General features: G+C 39.0%; 1 protein-coding gene across 18 annotated transcripts in view; it reads left to right on the top strand.

The window, feature by feature from the left end:
- PFKFB1 (6-phosphofructo-2-kinase/fructose-2,6-biphosphatase 1) overlaps nt 1-19,659 on the top strand; it is an 88,451-nt gene that overhangs the window by 2,185 nt on the left and 66,607 nt on the right. For 9 of the 18 annotated variants that reach the window (XR_006408552.3, XR_006408551.3, XR_008959146.1 and 6 more), the window contains exon 1: nt 4,482-5,318. The exons of 6 other annotated variants lie outside the window; for them this stretch is intronic. Coding sequence is in view for 9 of the 12 variants with exons in the window: in XM_048213164.2 (XP_048069121.1) it covers nt 5,222-5,318 (97 nt within the window). In the remaining 3 variants the exon portion in view is untranslated. Of the gene's footprint in view, nt 1-4,429; nt 5,319-19,659 lie in introns of those variants that run through there. 3 more of the 18 variants (XM_057312001.1, XM_044380703.3, XM_057312002.1) reach the window with 2 other exon arrangements.

Raw genomic sequence — 19,659 nt, 5'->3', positions numbered from 1 at the left:
ATGAAGAGAAGTAGGAAAACAGGAACCAAATTTTGGGAGATGTTTCAGGAATTCCATGCTCTGTCTGAGATTAGTGATCCTGCTTTTTCTTTTTTCTGTAGCCTCCACAGGCAATACCACCCACAGGCTTCCAGCTGTTCTTCTCCCGGAATGACTGTGGTCTGTAGAGAGCCACTCGTAGGACTAGGATGCAGTGAGCCTTGGGCTGCAGACATGGGGCTGAATATAGTGGGGAGATAGTGACCCAGGGCAGTGGCTAAGAAGGAAGTGGTACCTAGGCTGCTGCCACAGAAGGCCTAATACTCATGTATCAGCACATAAACTATAAGCATGTGGCCAGCCTCCCCTGTACACCCTTACCCCCCAAAAATGCATTTATACACACACTCCCAAGAATTACTAACAGAGATACCCCATTTGTGATTTTGTAACCGATCAGTATGGTCCTAATCGTGCTTTTAATAGGATTCTCCTACACGCCCCATACTTTGGGAGGATGGTCAGGATCTGTGGGCCTCAGGAAGTCACACTGTGTGCTTTTTCTCTCTAGAGTTAACCCCATTTTAGAATTTGTGGTTCAGATCTTGGTCTTGAGTGAATCTCTGATCCTGAGTGAACTCTTTTTCTGCAACCAGTTAATTGGACTTTTTGGGATAGAGGACTTCATTCTTTTGTTTATTCTCTTCTGCCCCATTCAAGGTTGAGAAACTTTGTAGATACCACCTTATACTTTCAGATCTAGTTAGTTTGCCCAGCCAGTTCCATGCATAAATCTCAGTTATAACATTTACCTTTCTGAATGGGGATTATTTGTCTACCTGTTCATCTCATCTAGGGCAGAGAGATATAGATTGTACAAATACTCATTGAGCAAGTGTCTCCTCTTTGCCAGGACCTGAGCTGGACACTGGAAACACTAATCACAGATAATTGAGATCTAGTCCCCATCCTCAAGGAACTTACAGTCTAGTAAGGAAGTACACAAGTAAAAACTGGTGGATACTTGCTCAGATAAATGGAAGCATATAGACAATATGAGAACCAAAGATAATGCCTGTCCCAGGTTATAGGGAAAGCTTCCCAGAGAAGGTAACATTGAACCACTTCTTGAAAAGTGAGTCAGATTTCATTGAGAATGGAAGGAAAGAGAAGGCATTTCAGGTGAAGCAAAGGCCCAGAGTTAAAAAAAAAAAGTATATGTTATGTTTGGGAACTCAGTGAGTGAGCCAGTGCAGTTTAAGCATGGGGGTCTAAAAAGAGACATGGCTAGAGAATTATACTGGGGCTTGATTTAGAACAGCCATTCTGAGACCTTTCCATAAAGCTTGTTTAGTTCTGCTTCTGGGATCAAAGTTGATAACAGAGGAAAACAAACAAACAAACAAACAAAAAACCCAGACAAACAACACACACACAACCACAAAAGCAAAATAAAACAAAACACAACAACAACAACAACAACCAACCAGCTAGCTAGTTCCAGTTCCAGGCAATTTTAACTTGGGTTTTCAAGCCTGGACCCCAGGTTTACCCTTTCAGACCTTGCCAATAGCCTGCTAGCGTCCTATCTCAGATTTCCTGCTGCTAAAATTATCTTTCTGCATCTTGGCAGGGTCGTGAGGACAAAACTGTAAACATAGAAGGGGGTTCATGTGACTGGCTCAATTACCTTGGACAAGCTACTTCCCCTCCCTAGACCTTAGTTTCCCTATGAGACTAGTGAGAATGTTTGTAAGGAGCAACTAGGATATGGAATATGTTGTTATTTTGTGGGCAATGGAAAACATTCATGTAAAGGGTTATTATTAAGATTATTAGCATTGCAAATAAAAATGAGATATTAACTTATATCTGTCAGAATGACTAAAATCAAAAACACAAGAAATAACAAGTGTTGACAAGGATGTGGGAAAAAAAGAAACCTTCATATTCTGTTGGTGGGAATGCAAATTGATGGAATCTCTGTGGAAAACAGTATGGAGGTTCCTCAAAAAATTAAAAATAGAAGTACCATATGATCTAGCAATTGCACTACTAGGTATTTACCCAAAGAAAATGAAAACACTAACTCAAGAAGATATATGCACCTCTATGTTTATTGCAGCCTCATTTACAAAGCTAAGATATGGAAGCCCCGCAGGTGTCCATCACTAGTTGAATGGGTAAAGAAGATGTGATATATATGCACACACACATACACACACAATGGAATACTACTCAAGCATAAAAAAGAATGAGATCTTGCCATTTGCAATGACATGGATGGAGCTAGAGAGTATTATGAAATAAGTCAGTCAGAAAAGACAAATATCGTTTGATTTCACTCATTTGTGGAATTTAAGAAGCAAACAAAGAAGAAAAAAAGACAACACACTCTTAAATACAGAGAACAGGGGCGCCTGGGTGGCACAGCGGTTAAGCGTCTGCCTTCGGCTCAGGGCGTGATCCCGGCGTTATAGGATCGAGCCCCACATCAGGCTCTTCTGCTATGAGCCTGCTTCTTCCTCTCCCACTCCCCCTGCTTGTGTTCCCTCTCTCGCTGGCTGTCTCTCTCTCTGTCGAATAAATAAATAAAATCTTAAAAAAAAAAAATACAGAGAACAAAATGGTAGATGCCAGAGATGAGGCAGATGAGGGGAGGAGTAGAATAGATTGAGGGGATTAGAGTACTCTTATCTAGATAAGTACTGAGACATGCATAGAATTATTGAATTATACTATATCCCTGAAACTCATATAACACTGTATGTTAATTATAATTCAATTTAAAAAGTAACACAAAATATGCAATATTGCAATTTTGGTAAAAGAAAAAAAACAACTCAGTAACTAGCAAAGCCAATGCTGAGGAAAAAAAATATTAGCATTGGCAGAGTAATACTTATTAGGAGAGATTTTAGGATTAAGAGAGTTGTATCTCTTCCAAAGCCTAGTTCTGAGACTCTAAATGTTCCGAGATCATTTGGAATACCATATTCTTAAATCGAGCTAAATTGATCAATTAACCAAAAAAAAAAAAAAAAAAAAGCCTTGGACTGGGAAAAGCAGATCCCCAGTGTTCTACTCCTGACTTGGGCACTTGGTTGCTACAGGACCTTAGGAAAATATTTCCCCTCTCTAGGCCTCCATTTTTTTTTTTAAGATTTTATTTATTTATTCGACAGAGACAGAGACAGCCAGCGAGAGAGGGAACACAAGCAGGGGGAGTGGGAGAGGAAGAAGCAGGCCCATAGCAGAAGAGCCCAATGTGGGGCTCGATCCCACAATGCCGGGATCACGCCCTGAGCCGAAGGCAGACGCTCAACCACTGTGCCACCCAGGCGCCCCTCTAGGCCTCCATTTTCTTACCAGAGAAGGTTGGATGAAATGATTTTTAGGGCCTTCTGTATCACAAAACCAAAAAAGTAAAAGTAAATTTATCTTTCTAATTGATTGGCAGGAGCTCTTTATTATAAATGTTAACCCTTTGTTATATGTTATAAATTCGCCTTATTGTTTCTTGTATACCCAGCATTACATTAGAAGGTTCAGATTAGCCAAAGAGGTGATTATCATTTACTTCACAAAGGGAATAGGTGTTAACTAATGTATTTTGAACATTTCCCAGGTTGCTTTATGTGTGTTAACACGTTGAGTTTTCAACAGCCTTAAGTAGGTAGATACTCTTATCAGATGAAAAAACTGAGGCACAGAAAAGTTCTGCCCAGGATCTCATAATGGGGGAGGAGGTGGGATTCCACTCAGGTAGTATGACTCCACAGCCCATTGCTGTTAACCACTGTGAGTCTCTGCCTCAGTAGATTCATTTAGATGGGCATGCTCCAAAATGTATTGAAGGTTTAGAATGATTTATACACAACTGGAGGGAATCTAACTTTTGTATAGACTAGGATACTGAGAATAAACTTTTAGGGAACTTCTTAAAAGGCAAAGTACAGCAGAGAGCATTGGAGGAAAGGGATTGGAGATTTCTATACCCAAGAGCTTGTTCCCCATGTCGCCCAGTTCAATGGAAGAAAGTTGAGATTCCTTGTAGCCAATCACTGGAGGTTCATCAGGGGGTGGGAAGGTTGCAAAAGAATGAAGTAAGAGTACACTTGGACATATTCCAGGTAAGCTGTGTCATTACATGTGCTCTTTCCCCCCCAGGGGAAGGGGGAAGGTAAAGTAGACACATCTGGGTGGGATGGGTCTGGCCTATGGACTTGTCCTACTTTGAGGTCATTGCTCCCTGCTCCCCAAGCTCAGCCTGCTGCAGCCTTCACCCTAAGCCTCCATCGCCACAGCTTGGCATGAAGAACTGTAGTCAGTTTCTGGATCAGATCATGATGCCTTTCTCCCTAGGGTACCTAATGGCAGCTGGCAGCCATGTGTTAGGTGTCAGGTTTACTCTAATTTATTTAGCCTTGGCTGGGGAGAACATAACGATCAGATAGTGCCCATCGCTCCCAAGAGTGCCCCCAAGCAACACATTTTAGAAGGGAGAGGCCCTGTGGTAGGAAAGGCAGCAGAATTCAGGGGAAGACAACAGTAGCAATAACATTTTGGGTGGGGGGAAACAGTGAGACAATGAACCTTCTACTTCCAGATCTGGTTTTTGATTGCTAGCTCAAAACATTGCATTTTTCAGTAGGGATTTTGTTTGTACTTGAGAACCTTGAATTTCTGATGTGGATCTCTGATTCTGGGTTAGAACTTGACATTCTACTTGGGCCCATTTTTTTTTTTATTTTGAAGCTATAAAGGCTGCTGAGAACTGCCTCCATCACCTTTACCTTTTCCACCCTACACAGGACATATGCACATGATCTTTGATCTTTTATTTGCATACTCTACTAGTCCTGTCTTCATTGGAGGGAAGTAACTGGCCAGACCTAGGCTGTCTTGCTGGCTGCCTTCCTTGCTGGGCTCCAACTTATCTCCTATGTACACAGCCCTTGGAGTTCAGAGGCCTCTGCTGACCTCTGCCCAACCTCTCTCTCTTCACCCAAGCCCCCACTGGTACATACAGGTGCAGAGGCAGGCAAGTCAGGCAAGGACTAGGAAAGAGGAGAGGGGGCTGGAGACAGGCTGCCAGAGGGCTCAGAAGCCCAGTGCACCTCCCTGTCCCAACTCTGTCCACCTGCTGCTGTGGCCACATTAACAGAAGAGACAGCTAGTAAGACAGAAAGTGAGGCGCAGTACCTTGTGGACAGTGGTGTCATTAGCTGTGACGCCTAAGATGTCTCGAGAGATGGGAGAGCTAACCCAAACCAGGTTGCAGAAGATCTGGATTCCACACAGCAGTGGCAGCAGTGGGCTACAGCGGAGGAGGGGCTGTAAGTGTGGTTTGCTTTCATGGGCTTCAAGGTGGGTGGTGGTAGAGTGGGTGTAGATGAAGAGCAATGACATGCCCCCTCCCACAGCTACCCCCAACCCAACCTGAAAGTTGGACTAGATAAGCAGCTGAATGAAAGAGCTGTAGAACAACAAAAGGATAATGTCAGAAAAGATAGAGAAAGAACAAGAGAAAGACAGAAAGAGGGAGATGAAGGACAGAGAAAGAATGAAGATTAGGTAAAGACCATCTTAGTTAAAGGGATTTTTGATTAGGTACTTTTTTTTTCTGTCTTATCCAGAGCTTATTTGAAATGCTTCTTGTTTGAAATTTGACATTTTTGGTTTGTAATTGTTCAGTGCTAGCATAGAATGTTTCATTTTGGTGACTTCACTGAAGTGTCTAGAAATTGGTCCTGTCTGATAGTGCTTGGGTGAAATAAGGTAATAGTTCCTGGCATAATTTTTCAGGGAACAGGTGCTGGATATACAACAGTACCATGCCATTGGTCAGTTTTGCTCCTCCCTTTTCTCAAGGCTCTTCTAATAAGTCTATACCTGTCTTAAGCTGGGAAAGTCTGGGTGTCCTGTCTCCTGCATTGCCTTCTTGGCACACATGGACACTTTTGCTGCTCTGGGAATTTGAGAGAAAAATCACTCAGCCTCTCAGGAACAGGCCACTGTGTAATGTTCACTTTGAAAATTTCAGAAAGCAGGGACAAAGGAGAAGCAAACAAAACTTGTAAATATTTTTTTAAAACATGGAAGTATACCATTTCCCATAGATAACAGGGGATGGTTGTAGACCAAGTTGCTTCCAGCCCAAGGATAATGGCTTGAGGAGCCATGAGGTAGGCAGAGGTAAGACAGCTGTGGACTGTGGGACCCAGACATCTTGAGGTCCAGCTGACCAAGCTTCCATTATGCTAATGCTAGAGGAGGTCCTGGCTCAGTGCTATCGGGAGGAGAGGGAGTTGCTTAGAGAATACAGGAAGATGTAGGATATTAAATATGGCATGTAATATGTAAGATGTAGATGGAGGAAGAAGAGGAAGAGGCAAAAAAAAAAAAAAAAAAGCCCAGCCTCCTGTTCTCTTTCCTTCTCTCCACCAGCAGTTTCACTCACTCATCTAGAAATCTAGGAGCCTGGATGAGACAGAATCAGGAAAGCCAGTCTCTGCATACCTGGGTCCTTCAGAGTTAGGACCCTTATATTCCCATGAACTGTTTCAGGTTGCAGAAATAATATACATAAATCACCTAATATTGTCTCTGTCACACCGAGGTGCAAAACAAATATGTGCTCACTTTAGTTCTGAGCCTCTCTTTCCTCTGCTTCAAAACAGAACTAGTAACTATTTCTCACACTGTATTGTTGGGATGATTCAGTGAATCAGAGGTCTGGATCCAGACTGCCTAGGTTTGAATCCCAGCTCTGCCATCTCCTGCCTCTGTGACTTTGGGCAAGTCTCTTTTCCTCCCTGTGCTTCCATTTCTTCATCTGTAGAAAGAAGTGAATAATAGTGTTGTTATGAAGATTAGAGAGTAAAATATATAAAATGCTTAGAATGTCCAGCTCATAGTAAGTGCTCCATAAATGTTAGTTATTATTTAAACAGGAAGGTGGGTGTGTAGTCTTTCTTCCCATCATATCCTCAGCATCAAGCTCAGAACCTGGCACGTAGCAGATGTTTAATGCTTTACTTCCACTTGGTCTACTACTCACCATAGGCAAGCATGGGCTCTGTGCACAAGACGGTTGCTCATTAGTGATTGACTGAATTATGTCAGACCACAGACACAATAAACTTAGTGTTTGCCTAATCCTACCCTGGAAAATGTCTGCCTCACCTCCCTTGCTGGGGAGTCTATGTACCACTGAAAGATCTGAATCATCTTTTGCTTGGAGCATCCTCTCTAGGCCTGCCTGGTTCCAAAGGGGACAGTGGGTGAGGAGATGAACACAATCAATGATGTTCTGAGAATTAAATGCATTAACATGTGTAAAGTGCTTGAAAAGCTGTGTATGTTCATCTGGACTTGTTTTCTCATTCAATGTAATGTTTTATGTGCCATCTGTATTATTGTTGCGTGTAGTTATATTGTTTATTCTCCTTGCTGTGTAGTACTATATTTTGCAAATACCTCATGGTTTGTTTATCCATCTGTTTTTTAAAAGATTTTATTTATTTATTTGAGAGAGAGAGAGAGTGAGAGAGGGAGAGATCACAAGTAGGGGAGAGGTGCAGAGGGAGAAGCAGACTCCCCACTGAGCAGGGAGCCTGATGCTGGGCTCCTTGCAGGCTCCTGGTATCAGGACCTGAGTAGAAGGCAGCTGCTTAACCAACTGAGCCACCCAGGTGCCCCTATCCATCTAACTGTTGATGCAAATTTAGGTAGTTTCTAGTTTGGGGTTATGACTGCAGTAAAATTTTTTTTCTGCATAAATTTTGGAATCGGCTTTTCAAGTTACTCACACACACACACACACACACACACACACACACACACACACACACAGAATTTTGGGATTTTGATTGGAATTGCTTTCAATCTGTAGCTCAATTTAAGGACAGTTAACATCTCCGTGGCATTGAGTCTTCTGTAAACACACTATGCCTCTCCCAACTATTTAAAACCTTTTCATGTTATTCGAGTGAAGTTTTATAATTTGAAGGGACTTGCACATCATTATAAGAAATTCCTTTATTTCTTGTTGCTATTGTAAACAATACCTTTTTAGAAAATTACATTTTATAGCAGTTTATTGCTAATATATACAAATATAATTGTAGTTTTTGTGTATTGCATTTGTAACTAGAAAACCTGATAAACTTTCTTATTAAGTTTGAAATTTATGTGTAAATGACAATTTTCTTTTTTCACCTCCCAGTTTTATATTTTTGTATCTCTTTTTCTCTGAGACTGCACTCCTAGGACCTCTCATCTCCAACACAGACACACCATTTTAAGTACAGTGCTGAATAGAAATGTTAATAGTGTGCATTGTTATGTTGATCCTAATTTTAAAGGGAATGTTTTTAGTTTCACCATTGAGTAAATTTGCAGTAGCTTTTTATAGATATCATTTAATAGGTTAAGGAAGTTCCAGTTTATTCTTAGTTTGCCAATAGGATTTTTTTTAATGAATTTTATTAGAAGTGTTTTCTCTATTTCTTGAGATGGCATGTTAATTTTCTATTTTAATTTGTTAATGTGAATTATACTAGAGATGTTTCTTGTGTGAAACTGGTCTGGCAGTCCTAGGATAAATAAAAACTGCTGGATTTAGTTCATCAATATTTTATTTAAGAATTTGGTATTTTGTTCATGAATGAGCTAGGTTCGTAACTTTTCCATGGTTCTCATGTTTCTGTATTTGATTTTAGTGACATAAAATGAAGTGGGAATGATTTCCTTTCATTCTATTTTGTGACAGAGGTCATCCAAGGAACTATGTGTTCTTTAAATATTTGGCACAACTTCCAAATAAAAACATCTGAGCCTGCTATCTTCTTTGTAAAAAAATTTTTAACTGATATAATCTTTTAAATGGTTATAGAATCATTCCAGTAGCTATTTCTACTTGTTAATATTGTTAAGTTATGGTTTTCTAGAAATTTTTCTATCTTAATATCACTTTTCAAATTAATTTGCTTGAAGTTCTTATAGTTGGATTTTTAAATGTTGCATTTGCAGTTATGTCCTCTCTTTTGTTCTAATATTGTTTATTGGTATCTTCTTGTTCTCGCCTTGATCAATCTTGCCAGAAGTTTGGCACTTTTACAAATTTTTAAAAATAATCAACTTTTGGCTTTTTACTTTGCCGTTATGTCTTTGTTTTCTATTTAACTTTTTTTTCTTATCATTCTATTTCTTTCACTTTCTTTTGATTTTTTTTTTTAACTTCTGGAGTTAGATACTCAGCTCATTATTTTTCAGACTTTCCTGTTTTTGAGGATAAGCCTTGGATGCTATAATTTACCTACTAAATAGGGCTGATAAAAAAAAATAAGACTGATATTCTTCAGATGCATAATTGTATGGACATAAGGATTTTAAAATATTTCCAGATTATTTGGTAAATAAACACTGTTCCTGGCTTTCCTAGCTTCCCCACCACTTAACCGCATTGCCCTGGGCACCTTAGCCCTTTACTCAGGACTGCTGGGACCTACTAATCACCATTTAGCAACTAAAGGGTTAATGCCTGACACAGCAGGAGGCCTCCAGGAATTTCGTGCCTGTCAGCCAGCCAGCTTCTGTTTTGACAGTTCAGTGCCCCTGCCATTTCCAGTTTGATTACATTCTTGTCAGAGAACAAACTTATGATTTCAGTTCTTTGAGACCTATTTAGATATGCTTTATGGGCCAACAAAAGGTCGCTTTTGGTAAATGTTCCATAAGCACTTGAAAAAATACACATTTTATAGTTGGGTTTAGTGTAGTATATACTTCAGTTACGTCATGTTTGTTAATCTAGCTTAAATGTTCTACATTCTTCTGGGGTATTGTCTACTTTTGATATGAAAAATTCATCGCTGTCTCCTTGTTACTATGCCAGTTTTGAAGCTCTGTAAATAATTATTAAAAAATTTACAACAGCTGTATCTTCCTGGTAAATTTAATATTTTATCAACATGTAAGGAAATTATTTCTGGTAATTTAGTATCTTTGGCATTTTGCCCTAGAATCAAGTGTTTTTCTGATATTATTACATTACTTTTATTTAGCTTAATATTCGCTTGGTATAACTTTTCCTGTGCTTTCTAAAAAATTGTTTTTGATAGAGATATAATTCACACTGTGAAATAAATCATTTAAAAATATACAATTCAGTGGTTTTTATTATATTCACATGGTTGTATACTATCACCAGTAATTCCAGAACACTTTCAACACCCTCAAAAGAAACCCCATACTCTTTAGAGTCATTCCAGATCCCCCTTTCCCTCAGCCCCTGGCAACCACTAATCTGTTTATTGTCTCTATAGATTTGCCTGTTCTGGACATTTCCTACAAATGGAATCATACAATATGTAGCCTTTTGTACCTGCCTGTTCTCATTGGGCAAAATGTTTGCAAGGTTAATCCATGTAGTAGCATGTGTAGGTACTTATTTTTATAACTGCATGATATTCTACTGTATGGCTATACTACATCTGTTTATCTACTCATAAATTGATGGACATTTGGGTTGGTCCCACCTTTGGCAATTATGAATATGCTGCCATGAACATTGTTGTACAAGTTTTTGTGTGGACATATGTTTTCGTTTCTTTGGGATGTATGCCTAGGAGAAGAATTGCTGAGTCATCTGGTAACTCAATCTATGATGCTTTGAGGAACTGCCAAACTGTTTTTCAAAGTTTTACATCCCCAAAGCAACATACGAGGGTTCTAATTTCTCTGTATCTTCACTAACACTTGTTATTGTCCATTTTTTTAATTATACCCATCTTGAGTATGAAATGATATCTCATGATGCTCATTTGCATTTTACTGACTATGATGTTGAGCATCTTTTCATAAACTAATTGGCTATTTGTATATCTTCTTTGGAGAAATGCCTATTTTTAAATTGGATTACTTGTCCTTTTAAAAATATTTATTTATTTATTTATATTTATTTATTTATTTGAGAGAGAGAGTGAGCGGATGGGAGGGGCAGAGGGAGAGGAAGAGAAAGAAACTTTAGCAGACTCTGCACTCGGTGTGAAGCCCGATGTGGGGCTCAATCTCATGACCCTGAGATCATGACCTGAGCCAAAACCAAGAGTCAGACACTTAACTGACTGTGCCATCCAGGTGCCCCAAGAGTTGTCTTTTTGTTAAGGTTGATTTGTATGAGTTGTTCATATACTCTGAAAATTAGAGTCTTATCAGATATATGATTTGCCAATATTTATTCCCATTCTGAGTTGGTTTTTCACTTTCTTAATAGTATCTTTGGAAGCAAAAAAAAATTTAAAATTTTAATTTAATTTTGATGACATCCAATTTACCCATTTTTTTTGTCATTTCTTGCTTGTGCTTTAGGTACCAGATCCCAGAAACCAATGTCTAATCCAAAGTTATTGGGTTTTTTTAGTTTTTATTTAAATTCCAGGTAATTAACATACAGTGTGATATTAATTTCAGGTGTACAATATAGTAATTCAACACTTCCATACATCACTTGTGCTCATCACAACAAGTGCACTCCTTAATCTCCATCAACAATTTCACCCATCTGCCCTGCCCCCTCCACTCTGGTAACCATCAGATTTTTCTCTATAATTAAGAATCTGCTTCTTGCTTTGTCTCTCTCCCTTATTTTTTTCTTTTGCTTGTTTTGTTATTTAAATCCCACATATGAATGAAGTCATATGGTGTTAGTCTCTCTATGACTGACTAACTTTTCTTAGCAGTGTATTCTTTAGTTCCATCCACATCATTGCAAATGGCAAGATTTTATTCATTTTTATGCATGAATAATATCCTTTTATAAATATATAACACATTTTCTTTATCCATTCATCAATCAGTGGATAATTGAGTTGCATCCATACCATGGGTATTGTAATAATGCTGCTATAAACATAGGAGTGCTCTTGTATTCTTTGGTTAAATACCCACTAGTGCCATTGCTGGATCATAAGGTAGTTCCATTGTTAACTTTTTGAGGAATTTCCATACTGTTTCCACAGTGGCTATACCAGTTTGCATTCCCACCAACAGTGCAAAAGGATTTCTTTTTCTTCACATCCTTTTGAACACGTGATATTTCTGGTGTTGTTGATTTTAGCCAGGCTGACAGGTGATATCTTATTGTAATTTTGATTTGCATTTCCTGATGGTAAGTGATGATGAACATGTTTTCATGTGTCTCTTGGCCATATTTGGTAGAATTTACCTGTGAAGCCATCTGGTTCTGGACTTTTGTTTGTTTGGAGTTTCTTGATTATTGATTCAGTTTCTATGCTGGTTATTGCTCTGTTCAAGTTTTCTATTTCTTCCTGTTTCAGTATAGTAGTTTATATATTTCTAGGAACATATCATTTCCTCTAGTTTGCCCAATTTTTGGCATATAGTATTTGTATTTCTGTAGTGTTGGCTGTTATTTCTCCTCTCTCCTTTGTGAATTTATTTATTTGAATCCTTCCTCTGTTTTTCTTGACAAGTCTGGCTAGAGGTTTATCAATTTGATTTTTTCAAAGAACCGTCTCCTGGTTTCATTGATGTTTTCTTTTTTAAATTTTGTATATCATTTATTTTTTTATTTAAATTCAATTAGCCAACTTATAGTACATCATTAGCTACAGATTTAGTGTTCAATAATTTATCAGTTTCATGTAACACCCAGTGTTCATCACATCATGTACCCTCCTTGATGCCCATCACCCAGTTACCCCACCCCCCCACCCACCTCCCCTCCAGCAACCCTCAGTTTGTTTCCTAGAGTTAAGAGTCTCTCATGGTTTGTCTCCCTCTCTGATGACTTCCCATTCAGTTTTCCCTCCCTTCTCCTATGATCCTCTGTGCTGTTTCTTATATTCACATATGAGCGAAACTATATGATAATTGTCTTTCTCTGGTTGGATTATTTTGCTCAGCATAATACCCTTCAGTTCCATCCATGTCGATGTAAATGCTAAGTATTCATCCTTTCTGATGGCTGAGTAATATTGCAGTGTGTGTGTGTGTGTATACACACACACACACATATATATACCATACACACATATATATACCACACATATATATACCACACATATATATACCATACACACATATATATACACACATATATACGTATATATGTATATATACATATATATATGTATATATACATATACATATATATACCACACATATATATACCATACACACACATATATATACACACATATATACCACACATATATATACCACACATATATATACCATACACACATATATATACCACATCTTCTTTATCCATTCATCTGTCAATGGACATCTTGGCCTTTTTCACAGTTTTGCTATTGTTGATCTTCTGCTTAGATGATCTGTCCTTTGCTGTGAGTGGGGTGTTAAAGTCCCCTACTATTGTTGTATTATTATCAATGTGTTTTTAAAATTTGGTCATTAATTGTTCTACATAATTGGCTACTCCCAAGTTAGGAGCATAAATATTTATAATTGTTAGATCTTCATGTTGGATAGACACTTTAAGTGTGATGTACTGCCCTTCTTCATCCCTTACTACAGTATTTGGTTTAAAATCTAATTTGTTGGATATGAGGATTGCTACCCCAGCTTTCTTTGGATGTCCATTAGCATGATAAATGGTTCTCCACCCCCTCACTTTCAATCTGGAGGCGTCTTTAGGTTCAAAATGAGTCTCTTGTACACAGCATGTGGATGGTCTTGCTTTTTTATCCAATCCGATACCCTGTGTCTTTTGATTGGAGCATTTAGCCCATTTACATTCGGAGTAACTAGTGAAACGTGAATTTAGTGTCATTTTATTGCCTGTAAAGTCCCTGTTTCTCTAGATTGCCTCTGTTTCTTTCTGGTCTATGTTACTTTTGGGCTCTCTCTTCTCTTAGAGGATCCCCTTTAATATTTCTTGCAGGGCTGGTTTAGTGCTCACATATTCTTTTAGTTTCTGTTTGTCCTGGAAGCTCTTTATCTCTCCTTCCATTCTGAATGACAGCCTTTCTGGATACAGTATTCTTGGCTGCATGTTTTTCTCATTTAGTACCCTGAATATATCATCCAGCCCTTTCTGGCCTGCCAGGTCTCTGTGGATAGGTCTGATGCAGACTGATATTCCTACCCCTGTAGATAAAGAACCTCTTGTCTTGAGATGCTTTCAGGATTTTCTCTTTATCACCGAAATTTGCAAGCTTCACTATTATATGTCAGGGTGTTGATCTATTTTTGTTGATTTTGAGAGGGTTCCTCTCTACCTCGACTGGCATGCCTGTTTCCTTCCCCAGATTAGGGAAGTTCTCAGCTATGATTTGCTCAAATATACCTTCTGTCCCTCTCCCTCTTTCTTCTTCCTCTGACACCCCAATAATTCTAATATTGTTTCACTTTATGATATCGCTGATTTCTCAAAGTCTCCCCTCATGGCCTAATAGTTGTTTTTCTCTCTTTTCCTCATATTCCTTCCTTTCCATCAACTTGTCTTCTATGTCACTGACTCTCTTCCACACTCACTCCCCTCTCTTCAGTAAACCTTCAGGGATAAGCAGTCTTCACTTTTGTGTGTGCCAAACTCTGCAGTCTCCTGCAGTGCACGCCCACACTGATCCTCCCAGGGAAGGTGGAGGATTGCTGCATTTCTGTCCTTTGCAGCATCCCTCCCTGGACAGCGGTAACCCAGTCATGCATGCTTCTGCACCATCACTCCCAGGGGAAGGCAGAGGGTCCTCGCATTTCCACTGTTTGCAGGACCCCCACACGGAGAGCTGTTGCCCAACTGAGACTGAGCTGTGGTTCATGGTTTATGGCAAACCGAGTTGAGAGCCCCCTCCTGGGCTCACTGACCCTAACTGGTTTCCCCACTCCAGTGCTTGGGAACTCTGCTGGCTCAGGCATGCTTGTTCTTTCTCTGACGCTGGGGATCCTGAGACCACACTGTCCCACCTAGGATTCTGCCCTGCTTCACCACCTGAGCACCTTTTAGGTAGGGACATCTTTCACTGGAGCAGATTTCTTTTTTTTTTAAGATTTTATTTATTTATTTGACAGAGAGACAGCCAGTGAGAGAGGGAACACAAGCAGGGGGAGTGGGAGAGGAAGAAGCAGGCTCCCCGTGAAGGAGCCTGATGTGGGGCTTGATCCCAGAATGCCGGGATCATGCCCTGAGCCAAAGGCAGACGCTTAACGACTGAGCCACCCAGGCACCCCTGGAGCAGATTTCTAAAGGTTCTGATTTTGCACTCAGTGACTATATCACTTTCCTGTAGCTGGCTTATGGAGGCTCCCTCCCCCCAATGATTATCTTCCAAAATATTCTCTCAGATTCATTTTCTGTACCTCCTTCCTTGCAAAAAGTGGTCACTTTCTATTTGTAGAATTCCAGCAATTCTTTTCTTAAATCTCAGGTTGAATTAATAGGTGTTCAGAATGGTTTGATAGTTACCTAGCTAAATTCAAAGGACCAGATGAAACGAGGTCCCCTACTCTTCCACCATCTTGCTTCATCCCCTCTAGTTTTGTATATCATTTATTTCTGCTATAATCTGTATTATTTATTCCCTTCTGCTGGTTTTAGGTTACTTTTTTGTTCTTTTCCTAGCTCCTTTAGGTGTAAGGTTCATTTATTTTTTTTAATCTGAGATTTTTCTCGCTTCTTGAGGTAGGCCTGTATTGCTATATACTTCCCACTTAGGACTGATTTTCCTGCATCCCAAAGGTTTTGGACCATTGTGTTTCCATTTTTCAATTGTTTCCATGTATTTTTAAATTTGTTCTTTGATTTCTTATTTTATGCATACATTGTTTAGTAGCATGTTATTTAACCTCCATGTATTTGTGGTCTTTCCAGGTTTTTTCTTGTGGTTGACTTCTAGTTTCATAGTGTTTTGGTCAGAAAATATGTATGGTATGATTTTGATCTTCTTTAATTTGTTGAGGTTTGTTTTGTGGGCTAATGTGTGATCATGTTATGTGAATGTTCCATGTGCACTTTAAAAGAGTGTGTATTCTGCTGTTTTAGGATGGAATGTTTTAAACATAGCTGTTAGACCCATGTGTTCTAGTGCATCATTCAAAGCCATTGCTTTCTTATTCATTTTCTGTTTAGATGATCTGTCCATTGATGTTAGTGAGGTATTAAAGTCCCCTATTAATGTATTATTATCAACTAGTTCCTTTATGTTTGTAATTAACTGCCTTATGTATTTGGGTGCTCCTATGTTGAGTGCACAAATATTTACAATTGTTATATCTTCTTGTTGGATTGTTCTCTTTATTATAATATAGTGTACTTCTTTGTCTCTTGTTACAGACTGTTTTAAAGTCTAGCTTGTCCTAAAGAAGTATTGCTACTCTGGCTTTCTTTTGACATCTATTTGTACGATTGATGTTTTTCCATCCTCTCACTTTCAATCTGCAGGTGTGTGAAGCTCTAAAATGGGTTGCTTATAGGCATCATATACATGGGTCTTGTTTTTTAATCCAATCTGTCACCCTGTGTCTTTTGACTGAAGTGTTTAGTCCATTTACATTCAAAGTAATTATTGAGAGATGTGTATTTATTGCCATTTTATTACTTGTTATATGGTTGCTCCTGAGGATTTTCTCTGATCCTTTCTTGTCTTTCTCTCTTTCATATTTTGCTGATTTTCTTTGGTGTTTTTTTATATCTTTCTCTTTATCCTTTGCATATTTATTGATCGTTTTGATTGTGGTTACCATTAAGTTTGTATATTATCTCTTCTGCATATAGCTATGTACATTAAGTCAATGGTCATTTAAGTTTGAACCCATTCTTTTCTCCTCCCCTCCTCACATTGTAAGTATATGTTATTATATATTATATCATTTTATTGTGATTTCCTTGAATTATCTTTTACAGAAATGTTTATCTTACTGCTTTTGTGTTTCCTACCTCTAAATTTTCACTTTTGGTCTTTCTTTTCCACTCAAAGAGTCCCTTTTAATATTTCTTGCTGAGCTGGCTTAGTGGTCATGAACTCTTAGTTTTGGTTGTTTGAGAAACTCTTAGTCTCTCCTATCTGATTGATAACCTTGCTGGATAGAGTATTCTTGGCTGTGCATTTTTCCCATTGAGAAGTTTGAATATATCATGGCACTGCCTTCTAGCTTACAAAGTTTCTGTTGAAAAATCTAGCCTTATGGGTTTTCCATTGTAAGTTATTTTCTTCTTTTGCCTTTCTGCTTTTAGAATTTTTCTTTATCACTATATTTTGCAAATTTAATTACAATATGTCATGGTGTGTGTCTGCTTTTTTGATATTTTGGGGGGTTCTCTCTGTGTTCTGGACCTGGATATCTGTTTCATTCCCCAGATTAGGGAAGTTTTTGGCTATTATTTCTTCAAATAAATTTTCTGCCCCCTTTTCTTTCTCTTCTTCTGGGACTCCTGTAATACAAATATTACACTTGATGGAAACACTGTTTTCTCTAAGTCTAATCTCATTTTGCATAAGTCTTTTCTCTCTCTTTTGTTCAGTGTGACTACTTTCCATTATTCTGTCTTCTAGGTCAGTATTTCTTTCTGCTGCTTCTTCCATCCTGCTGTTCATTTGATCAAGCATATTTCTCATTTTGTTCATTGTGCCCTTTATTTATGCTATATTATTCCTTATCTCTGTGTTAAAGGTCTCACTCATGTCTTCAACTCTGTTCTCAAGTCCAGGGAGTATCTTTGTAATCATTGATTTAAATTCTCTATTAGACATGTTACTTATATCTGTTTCATTTAGCTCTCTGGCTGTGGCCTTGTGCTCTTCTTTCATTTGGGGTATATTTCTGTCTCCTCATTTTGTCTGCCTCTGTGTCTGTTTCTGTGTGTTAAGAAAGTCAACTTTGTCTTCTCCTGAAAGTAGTGATTCTATGAAAAAAAAATTCTTGGAGTGCTGTCATGCAGTGTCCCCTATTCATCATAACCTAACACTTTAGGAAAGTATCTTATGTGTGTTACTTATTGTGTCTGAGTCACTTTTCCTTTCAGTGCAGTTGTCTACACTGACTGCCTGTTGGGAGCTATGCTTGCTCTCTGTGTTGTTATGGGACCCAGACTGTCCTGCCCTGATGGGGCATGCCTACCAGGGAACTTTGGAGCAGGGCGACACTGTTAGCAAAATTTGTACTGGGCCACTAGTCCTATGCCAAATCCTCTGAAACATTGCAATGACTGGGAGCTGTATGTCAGGGTAGCTGCGGGGTGAGAGGCTGGGCATGGTACTTGATGATATCTTGGTGGGGCTGGGCCTTGTGTACTATTGTGGTTGGGGACATGCAGCTGGGTACAATGAAGTGTTTGGGCCTGGCACCATGGCCAGGCATAGTGGGCAGCAGCAGCTGTACACCTGGCAGCTGGTCACAGCCTGTGACAGCAGCTGGGGACACATGCTGGGCATGGCATGTATTGGTGGCTGGGGTCCAAAGCTGGGTATGGTGTGGTGGTTCAGCCTGGCGTGGTCAGTGGCACAGGGCACGGTGTTAGCCATGCACCTAGAAGCTGGGCAGGGCACATATGTAGCTTTAACAAAACTTGCCCAGAGCCTAGGGCCAAAGCTATCAAGCTTGGAGTGAGTGAGTCCTCTGGAGAATTCATAGGTATGGTGCACTGCTAGTGTCTGTGTAGCCTTGCTTCCCACAGGTGTCTCTGTGTTTATGCTGGAGAGCAGGGGAGGAAAATGGCACATGCCAGCTCCCTCATTTTCAAAGATGTCCCCCAACTCATACTGTAATCAGTATGAACAGATATAATTCCTGTTTGCCCCCTGTGTTGTGTAAACTGCTGTTTTTATGTTTCTTTAAAGGTGGAAACCTAGCTATTACTTGCTCTCCTGGCTGGTCCAGTACTGTCTCAGCGGACTTTTAAATCTCTAGGCTCCAAGTGCCACCGGTTTTACAAACTCAAGGAGTTCAGCCCCTCTGAGTGTTAAAGCCAAACATTATGGGAAGTGTGAGCTCCTTAGTGTGAGGGCCTGTTTCTCTGCCCTTTCCATACACATAGCTCCCTCCCTCCTCTGGGCAGACTTGCTCTACCTTTCTGACCTTCCTAACCTTTCAGATGCAGCTTCTCTGTATTTAGTTGTGTTTGTTCTGCCAGTCTTTAAATCACTCCCTGGTTTATTGACATGGATGGGGAGGATATTTAGTTAAAAATGTGGGATGAGTGAGCTCAGGGTCTTCCTACTCCTTTATCTTCCCAAGCCCCTTATTGCTATAGTTTTTAATTAGATTTTGGAAAGTAAGTCCTCTAACTTTGTGAGATGATTTGGCTTTTCTAGTCCCCTTGAATTTCCGAGTGAATTTTAGGATCAACTTGGCAGTTTCTGCAAAGAAGTCAGCTGAAATTTAGATAAAAATTGTGTTGAATCTGTAGATCAATTGGAGCATGTTGTTTTTTAACAATAGTAAGTCTTAAGTCCATGAAAGTGAGATGCTATTCGATTTATTTAGCTTCTCTTTAATTCTTTTCAATAATTGTTTGTAGTTTTTAGAGTATAAGTTTTACATGTCTTTTAAATAATTCTATGTACTTTTTATGCTATTGTAAATTGAATTGTTTTCTTAATTTCATTTTGTTTGCTCTTGCTTCTTTTTTTTTTTTTAAGATTTTTTATTTATTTATTTGACAGAGATAGAGACAGCCAGCGAGAGAGGGAA

Source organism: Ursus arctos, chromosome X, assembly GCF_023065955.2.
Source record: "Ursus arctos isolate Adak ecotype North America chromosome X, UrsArc2.0, whole genome shotgun sequence".
Classification (NCBI taxonomy): domain Eukaryota; kingdom Metazoa; phylum Chordata; class Mammalia; order Carnivora; family Ursidae; genus Ursus; species Ursus arctos.
This window is presented reverse-complemented; position numbering and strand designations above follow the sequence as displayed.